Source organism: Lygodium microphyllum, chromosome 8 (genome assembly GCF_053477565.2).
Source record: "Lygodium microphyllum isolate KBCC chromosome 8, Lygodium_microphyllum_v1.1.10, whole genome shotgun sequence".
Classification (NCBI taxonomy): domain Eukaryota; kingdom Viridiplantae; phylum Streptophyta; class Polypodiopsida; order Schizaeales; family Lygodiaceae; genus Lygodium; species Lygodium microphyllum.
Genome location: NC_141142.1, coordinates 116565769 through 116575309, shown reverse-complemented (window position 1 = coordinate 116575309; position 9541 = coordinate 116565769). Strand labels below are relative to the sequence as shown.

At 39.4% G+C, this 9541-nt stretch overlaps 2 protein-coding genes across 3 annotated transcripts; both read left to right on the top strand.

Moving 5' to 3' along the window:
- The first annotated feature begins 230 nt into the window (after positions 1-230).
- TOC1 (CCT motif -containing response regulator protein) lies at positions 231-3657 on the top strand. Of its 2 annotated transcripts, XM_087683442.1 has the most exons (6): positions 231-1019; positions 1538-1699; positions 1781-1914; positions 2007-2189; positions 2409-2496; positions 2564-3657. In XM_087683442.1, the coding sequence occupies exons 1-6, from the start codon at positions 860-862 to the stop codon at positions 3577-3579; spliced, it is 1743 nt and encodes a 580-aa protein (XP_087539568.1). In that variant the 5' UTR covers positions 231-859; the 3' UTR covers positions 3580-3657. The 2 variants fall into 2 exon arrangements, with proteins under 2 accessions (XP_087539568.1, XP_087539569.1); XM_087683443.1 differs by lacking the exon at positions 231-1019 and having other exon boundaries at positions 1559-1695.
- A 144-nt stretch (positions 3658-3801) lies between these two features.
- On the top strand, positions 3802-8792 carry LOC148032773 (uncharacterized). The gene is made up of 3 exons (XM_087683444.1): positions 3802-5124; positions 5231-5294; positions 7706-8792. The coding sequence occupies exons 1-3, from the start codon at positions 5025-5027 to the stop codon at positions 7878-7880; spliced, it is 339 nt and encodes a 112-aa protein (XP_087539570.1). The 5' UTR covers positions 3802-5024; the 3' UTR covers positions 7881-8792.
- Positions 8793-9541: the final 749 nt, after the last annotated feature.

Sequence of the window (9541 nt, the reverse complement as noted above, 5' to 3'; positions counted from 1 at the left end):
CAAAAAAAAAAAGGATCACTTTTTCGCCTTTTCGAGAGAGAGCGATTTCAAAAGATTTGCCGTATATATTATCGCACCATAATTCGAGGAACTGGCAGTAGCCGGTGAGCTACCATTGTGGATTGGGTGCGATACAGCAGCCAAGAGCCACGTGTAGGTCGCTGGAATGACCTTTTTGCTACCTCAAAATTAAAGGTCAAAAGTTCACACGGACACGAAAGGCCTACTCAATTTGGTTTAGCGTTCCGCACTTTTTCGCCATCTCTTCTCTCGCTCTTCGCTTTCGTTTGGCCAAAAAGCCTGTCTGCAGCCATATCCCGAACCCTAACACAGTCTGACAAGAAGCCATTGAAGCTTGCCAGCCTTCGCACAAACCTCCCCTCTGCCTTCGGTTGGCCAAACGCCAACCCTGAGACCGTGGGGCTAGAAGCCATTGAAGCTTTCTATAACAAGAATCCTTTGAAGCTTCTCCATCCTTCAGAAGACCCTCCTCTCCTCTGCTCTCCTTGATGAATTATCCTTCACCCTCTCGCGCAGTTCCTGCCCTTGCCTTCCCTCTCCGATGCTTGCACCTCCCCCCTCCCCTTCGTAGCACGTCTGTTTTTGACGAAATTTTCTGGATACCATCCCTCCGATGGCGTCCTTAATGTCATGGCTCGAGCTTTCTAGCTCGACACGTCAGCAGCTCAAGCTCTGATAGCAAAAGTGCCATGAGGTTCCAAAAGTAATGGCGTCTTTCCTGTCATGGCTCGAGCTTTCTGGCCAAACATAGCCTGAGACACCAGCAGCTTCGATATTTGAAGCAAAAGTTGGAACCTCTGCCATGAGAGCTGTGGCCTAGTTTTGAAGGACCAGAAGAATGGGATTCGGCAATGATGGTGCTGCTACGGATGCAGGTATGGGTCCGGACACTGTTGGTATTTCTCTGGATCGGAGCAAGGTGCATGTCCTCCTATGTGACAAAGATCCTGCTACTGGTCGGCATGTGATGAGACTGCTGCAGCAGTGCTCATATCAAGGTGAATTGGATCCTGGCACAAGCTTCAAGTTTATTATTTCATCGAACTTTAGCGTTACTTTTCAGAGACTGCTGTAGCTTGGACCTGTCGTGCAAAATTTGCTTCATTCTGGCACTTTGTTTGCATTCTACATTTCAGGTTTAAGAGACAGCTATATTCGCCAAATTAAGCTGACGTTGGTTTTTTTCTCTTCCGTTTTGTTGCCAATGATGTCTTCCAGTGGTACAAATCATTGAATTGTTTGGAGTTAATGACTTACAAATATTACAGTGAACGTTCCACTTTAGTGATTTGGAATCAGGTTTGGTGGTTGAATGGTTGTCTGTGGTACATATAATTTCAGTTAACACATGTAGACTGGATGAAACAACAACAATGAGAGTTTGAATATGTGGAAGCAACTGTTACGTGTATCACTAACATCGTGACTCCATGATGTACTTTTAAAGAAGCAGTCAAGGTGGCAGAGTGATAGTGTATGTTGTTGATCTCCCTACTTGTTTGTGCTTGTGTACCAGTCACTTGTGTTAACAGCGCAGGTCAGGTAATTGAAATACTCGACTCAGGTAGCTATGAAGTGGATATTATTTTGACTGAAGTTGAGCTCCCAAAGGAAAAGGGATTCAAGATGCTAAAGCATATTGTTCGACAGGAACAGCTGCGCCGCATACCTGTAGTGAGTGAGTAGCATGATTGCTTGACTTTCTTATTGCCCCTGTTGCTGTTAAGAAGGTGATTAGAGAGTGGAAACTTCTTTGCAGTGATGTCAGTGAGAGATGAAATGGCTTTGGTGGTGAAATGCTTACGTTTAGGAGCAGTTGATTTCCTTCTGAAGCCACTCCGAACAAATGAGCTGCTTAATTTATGGACACATACATGGAGGAGAAGGCGGATGGTGAACTTTATTTGCCCTTTTGCAGCACTTCAGTTATTTGCAAACAGTGAAATTGATAAGTTAGTTTTCATGAGGATGTGCACGTCTTGCAGCTAGGGCTCACAGAGAAACAGTTAATGAACGGGAACATAAGGGTCCCTTTCGATCTGTTACTTTCAGAAACAAGCGAGTCGAACAATACCAACAGCACAAATCTCTTCTCTGATGATACAGATGACTTGAAAAAGACAATCTCAACATGTGGAGGTGGCAACTTGGCCTTCCGTGAGATGGAGGTATTGGCTTTTGTTTTTACAAACTGCAATGCAGCTTTCTTATAATTGAGGTGTGCAACAAAGCAGAAAGATGCTGAGTTGAGAGAGATGTGGTAGTTTTACTTTCCAGCTTATAGATGCTGATGGCAAAAGGATGCAGTTTATTTTCATATCTAGTAGATGTTGTGAGGCTCTGGTCAAGTATAATCACACAATAATAAAAGCTTTGATGGTTTTCAGTCAGAGATGTCACCACACCTGGAGCTCTCTTTAAAACCATCAGTGGAGCTGGGTAAAAGTGCTCCAGAACCTTCTGCTGCCAAAACAGGTGAGCAACCATCTATGAAACTCTTGTGCCAGTTGGAGTACTACTGTTCTGATCATTGTTTTCACAGGCTGGATCCCCTCACCTCCGAAGAAAAGTGAGCTCAAGCTGGGTCAGTCTTCTGCTTTTCTCACCTATGATAAAGTTAGCAATCGGTTTAATGAACGATCAGCCAAGGCACGTACTGATCCAGAAAGTGGCATCCATACCAGTGAGTGCAGACCTGGACTGCAAGCACTTCATCATGGAAGTGATGATCTTGCTATAATAGCAGGGGAAGGGAGAGAATTCTCTGGCTCTCCAAGCTTGCCTAGTGTCATTGGATCACAATCTGCAGAACCTTCGTCATGTGTCTGGGATGACACCTCTGCAGGAAGTAAGAATGAAGCAGATTATGTGGATATTCCAAGTGGGTCCAGGACACATCCTTCCTTGCCCTCTGAGCAGTCTGCAGGGAGCATACCTTCTGGTGATCAGTTTCCTTTCATGCATTTGTGTGGGCAGAGTGAGCGTGTGGCTGTCAATGCTGCACCGATGCCCTCTATACCAGGTTCACAATATTTGATTGGCAGAGTGATGGGTTCTGCCTTACCATCTCCTCCATCTATGTTACCCCCAAGTGTTCAGTTATACCATAACATACCAAGGGATGATGGAGTCAATATTGTTGCAGGCATTCCTTCTATGCCAGGTGTCCCAGCTGGTCTACCATTGACTTCACCATTCTCCTACTATCCTTATGGGTTCCAAGTAGCTGCACCTCAAATGGGATCTTTTCCTGGCTGGCCTCATGCAGTTCCTAATCCAATCATTGAACATAAGATTGGTAAGGCAGAAAGAAGAGAGGCTGCTCTCAACAAATTCAGGCGCAAGCGCAAAGATCGCTGCTTTGAGAAGAAAATTCGGTATGTGAGCAGGAAAAAGCTTGCAGAACAAAGGCCACGAATCAGAGGACAGTTTGTTAGGAGAGCAAATGGAGTGGATGCCAATGATAATGGTGTAGTGGATGATTATGATGATGATGATGATGATGATGGTTTTAATGATCTAGGTTCTTCTCCAGAAAGCATTGCTGAGGATGCTTGAAATGTGAAGTTCCCAGGTTATCCTTGCTGTTAGATTTCTTGTTGTCTCATTTGTTTATAATGGGGTGTTTTCTGTGTCTTTTGGATGTCTAATTGTCAAATCTGTGCATTTCAAGATTTTGAAGCCAGTTCTTCAGCAGAGTTCAGTACCCTTTGTGTTATTCCATGTGAATTTGCGTGTCCTGCTGAGTATGTGTTGATGGTTGATTTTTTGTGGTGTTCCAATTTGCTTCAGAGTAACAAGTCATGAGTTTGGGGAAAGAAAGGGAATACAATTAAAAAAGGAGGTTCCTGGATTAATTTATCACAGTTTTACATTTTCACCATTTATCACTAAGAGTATTCACTCTTTTCCAAGGATGCATAAAAATCACTTGTGGAAAGGGCCTCAGGTTGCTTTCTGCCCTTGCATGCCCCTTATTCTCTTGCCTTTCTATGCATTAGGACAATCTCCACGACATCCCAACACTTTAGATAGTGCCTCTGGCAGTTGATTTACTATATTGCGAGGTTTTTGCATCTCTTTATCCTGTTCCACAATTTGAATTGCAGACTGTAGATTTTTGTTACAACCAGCAAAATGAGGCCTTTCGAATGATTGGAGGTACCTAAGGTTTAGTCCAGAACTGGGATCACTCCCTTTAGCATCCTTTCAAGTAGGAAGATTATTAGTCAAGCTCAGGAATTGATTCTAAACTGAGAGTTACACTTAGCAAGGTGTTCCCTGTCAGGTGGAGTGAACATCTTGCTAAGTACACAGTGAAAGGCCTGGAGTTGGACTTTTTAGGTGTTGTTCCAAGGCCAGCAAATGTACATGCAGGAGGTGGAGGTGTTGCTATGAGAAAACCTTTGGATTCACAATGAACAGAGGAGTTTCATTGTCAGGTGGTGATAAAAAAGTCTCTTTAGGTCCTGTTGCAGTTTCCTTGGGCATCCCAAGCTCTCCATTTTTTGATTGGTCTGTCTATGTTTCTATTTCAGGGGCAAGATTTTGAGTGAACATGAGTTTGAGAAATGGTTTTGTGCCAGATGTCAAGGTGGCTATCTTTATATCAAAGATGTATGTGCAGGGGATTATTCTTTTCTATGATTGGCTTTAATGTTGAACAAGACTAGATACTTAACAATGTGTTGGCCATTAGTGTCGTTTACCATGAAATATTTGAGTGAAGAAAGATGGGTTTCTGCAAGATATCAAGGTGGAGTATCTCTACATTAATATTGTTTTGTGGGAAGGGATTCTTCTTTTCCAGGATTGCTTTTGATGCTGAACAACACTGGATACTTAACAGTGGGGTTGGCCATCAGAGTTGTTTATGGACTTTGTACTTGATGTTTATGGCCATCAGGGTTGTTTATGGACTTTGTACTTGATGAGATGCTTATGCATGAATTCCTCCTAACAAGATATCTTTCCTATTTCTTCCTAACTGAGTTGATAACAAAATGGCTACTTTGGCCAAGGGATTGGGTAGTCTCTATGTTCCTCTTACCTCTCAAGGTGTTACTAGACCTAGAAGAAGCCACATATTCTTTGGGATGGCAGGTGAGAATTTCCCTAAGTCTTTGCATACTTATTGCTCGTGGCTTGGAAATTGTGATCAAGGTTAATTTTTGAGTCTTCCCTGATGTTCCATCATGTGGGCATTTAGCTTGTGACTTGGTATTGACGAGAAGGATGACAAGCTGTTCTGATGAAGGCCCCCAACATGCAGGGTAAGCATTGGCTTCTTCTAGTGCCTAGTAGCATTATAGTGTGGCTATTACTTTCTCAAGTTGAGAGTTTTGATAATAAGATTCTAGTTGAAGTTCACAGAGAGTGGCCTGATGGTCCTTTTTTACTATGCTGGAAGTTGGGTTTTGAGAACACACTTGGAAAGGAGGATATCTCACCTAAGATACTTTGCTTATAAGCCACTTCGGAACAACATTGGTACAACATAAGGAGTTGAATGATGTTTTTGTGTTTTATCATCTTATTGATCATATTTAGAAAACTAGATTTTTGGCCAGCTAAAAGCCTATGTGTCTAAGAATTTTCTTATATTTGTGCAAATTAAAGTTCTAATTGAATTGATGTTGCTATAGGCCGAATGTAGCCTTTGGTTATCTTTTGCTTTTCTTAGTTGTTATCTTGTCACTAGAATGAAAAAAAACTCTCTTGTTGTTGGTACTTTTAAGTGAATAAAAACACATCCATGTGTATGCACAACTTTGGTCTCTTTTTTTAAAAAATAGCCCATCCTCAGGTCTTTCATTAAATAAAGTTGGTACAATTCAACGATGTTCTATAGATTCAAACTCCAATGAAAATAAAATAAAATAAATGTAGTCTCCTTTCTTCTCTTTCCGACTCCAAAGAAGTCAAGATGTCATCTTCAAGTAATGTGCATTTTACATTTCTCATAATGAGGGAATTTTGATAATCCAAAAACCTAACCTTGACTTGAGTCATAGCCTATCTTAAAACAAATATTTAAAGAGTTCAATGGATGGAAGAACTCAAGTTTTGTCATGATATTTTTGTTTGAAGAGCCACATGTAAAAACTATTATAATAGTGGATGATAAAAGTATCCATCGAGAACAGTATATCTATGGTCGGGTTATCGATTACTTATCTCTTGATAGAATACTTAGGTAGACTAAAATGGAATGATTACATTGTCACACGATTTCTTGAATAACCAAGCCATTATCAACTCTTTTTAGTCCATGAACAACCACATTTATACAAGAAGATGCTTGTGTCCATGTTTCACAAACAAAAGCCTTTTCAATGTGTCGAAAAGCTCTCTTAAAAAAGTTATATATAGTATACATAGAATCAATAAAACTTCTTATCGTGAATGATCTTTTCTAAGGTTATCATGTATCTTTTAAGTACCCTTGCCACCAATTTCTTTGGTTAGTCGACAAGAAAAGGAATTTCTATAAAGCAAGTTAAATTGTGTGAATTTAAAGGGAAGGCATAAGGTAAAGACAAACATTGAGACATGGATTGAATAGATCTTCGAGGACTATTTTGTTGCGATCACAATAAGCATAGCCAATTAGGCTCACTTGGTTATATCTCAATAGAGAAGCTTGATTATGTTGGAAACAATGGTGTCACGAGAAGACATATAATTGAGACATCCCCAATTTGGGAACAAGTCAAGGCACCTATTCGAGGGAGATATCAATCTCTAGCCATAGGCTCTAGAGTCCAAAAACACTTTAATATTTAGATATTAAAGTGATGCATAAACTCTTATAAAAAATATAAAACTTAAAGTAGCCTCAATAGACAAGTAGGGACCTTCCAAGAACTCTTGATTTTCATTCAACTATATGGTTTCTATTGTGATTGGGCATCGATGTTTCTTGAAGATGTGGGCATTGTAGAGCTTTATACTTGTAGCTTCTTGTTGCGACAATGTTGAGTAATATGCCAAAGTCCTCCACAATGCAAACATAATCCATGAGAGTATCATCATTGCTTCTCTTGAGGTGACAATGGATTGGATTGGGTTGAATCAATCTACATAGACTTGGCATTGGTTTCTTGTTTTCCTTTAGAGATAACTGTTGTTGTGGAATATAAACTTAATGAAGCTCCATGGTGCTTTCCTTGGCATCTCTCAAATAGTCGATTGTCATATTTTATTGCTTAAGTAATGAAGTCACTTAATGTGTGAACATTTGGTATTATCAATTGGAGACTCTTTACATTATCATTTAGTTTCCAATGAAATTGGCTACTAAAATAATCCTCATAGACAAATAACAAGTCAATTGACAAAATTTATATGCATAAATTTATGGTAGTTGAGATCCTTAACATGGACTTCTTATTTTGGTCTCATAAACTCTAGCTCTCTTAGTATCTTCAAAGACAGGTGAGAATTCTCAAACAAAAGCATTGAAATTATGAAGCAAAGGAGATCCCTTCTTAAGTAAGGGTACAAACCTAGATAGGTCTATATATGAGAGGTGTGTGCTAATAAGTCTCACTTGAGAAGTATCATTAGGATAACACTTGTGTTATATGTGGATGAACAATTGCACTTGCTACAAAAAACCTCTGAACTTGGATGTAGTCCCATCAAACTTTTAAATACGCTAACACTTGGCTCATTCTTGTAGTTGGGAGGGTGACTATAAGATGTTGAAGGGCCTTCTTGATATCAACTTGCCTCTTGGAGTTGATTTTGAAGGTTTTGGATTGCCAACCCCAAAGCTTGGGGTTTCTTCACTTGTAATTATCCATTACTCTCATAGAGTATTTCGATTTGTTTTTGTATATTTTGTGAGGTGGTAGTGACACCTTCCATCATCATATCCATTATGACAAGGCAATATCAAAGTATGGGGACTTGCCAAATTGTTATGAGCATAGTGAGTGCTCTTTGAGTGTAATAATTTTTGCTCTCACACCTTCAAGAAAATAACTTGACAAAAACTTGAATCTTTATTATAACAAGATTGATTATAAGATTAGATACAAGACTTGGCTTGGATACAATACAAGACAAGGACATGGCTAGATTGGATACAAAGCTTGCATTGGTGGAGGATTTACCTCCGAAGTGCCTCACAACTAGTGTTGTCAAGATTGAAGGGCTTGTAGCCCAAGACCCCTATTTATAGGGGAGTTAAGGATGTTTATAGGGGAGTTAAGGAGGTTAAGGAAAAGATTCTAGATATAAGAGGTAAAGGTTATTTATCGAAGCAATAAAGCCATCATAAAGTAGTTTAGAAAACCTAAGCACCAAGTTGCTTTAGAGTCATTGTGTTTAGTAACTCTTGTAGTCTTTTTATATGTGCCATTGGCACCCTGAAGTGCATTGCAACTAGAATTTTAAGGTGTACCATTTTGTGCTATGTGCCTTTGAGGTGTCCTAAAGGATGCTAATACGACTTTTCCTTTGTTTGTGTGTGTGTGTATGTGTGTGTGTGTGCACGTGCTTCTTTTCCAATGAGGTATACAATGAAACTTTCTTCCCTATAAGTTTATTTTACATTTATGAGCATATTCATATGTTATTATTTTGGATTTTTTTCTATTTACACCATTATTTTTACTTTGGAGAAGGTGAAAATATAGTGAAATGGGACGTATTAGATTTTGTAGTTGACTTTTGAATGGAACTCTTTTCATAAAAATCTTGTTCATTAAAAAATCAAACTTACATGATCTTTATTGGACTTATTATTCATTGACATGTTTATATTGATGCCAGGAGGCATATTCCACGGTGGATTCCGTGAGGTTTTACGGTGGATTCTGTAAACTTAGATGACCGGGGCTCATACGCAAAGAGGATTCTTTGTGCGAGAAGTTGATGGGGACGCCTGTCCTTTTCGGGCGTTTTATTAATTTAGTGTGTACATGGGTGATTCCATAGCGGGTGATTCCGCAAAATGCATATTAAATTAATAAACGTTTATGAGTTTAGAGTACGCACTCGTAATAAAGTAAGGTTAGGATTTATTTCTAACCAGTTGATTTATTTATGTAGCTGAAGACTGCTAGGTATTCACTTTTGTCGGTTTAATTGTATTATTTTACTAACGATTGTGAATGCTTCAGTTGATATGTAGAGATAGCAACAGTGGCGGAGGAAAGCATTGGAGTTTAGCGAGTATTCGACCTTTGGATTATATTTTGATATGCGCCATGCCTATATTTTGTTATGTCTATTGAGACATTGATTATTGATTATTATTTTGTATGCGCCTATGCGCACGGATATGTTATTTCTATTTGGACATTGTGTTGGGCGTGTCAGACTCTATGGGCACCGTCCATTAGCTTTATTTCCTATTTTTGTAGAAAGCAAATTCAAAAGCTAAAAGCTTGTCATATTTTTGTAAATTGGGCTATTATTGAGCATGAAGATTGAAATATACATAAAATACATGCTTTGTGAAGCGCTCACATAAGGCATGGGGGGAGATTGAATCCAATTGGTCTCTTGC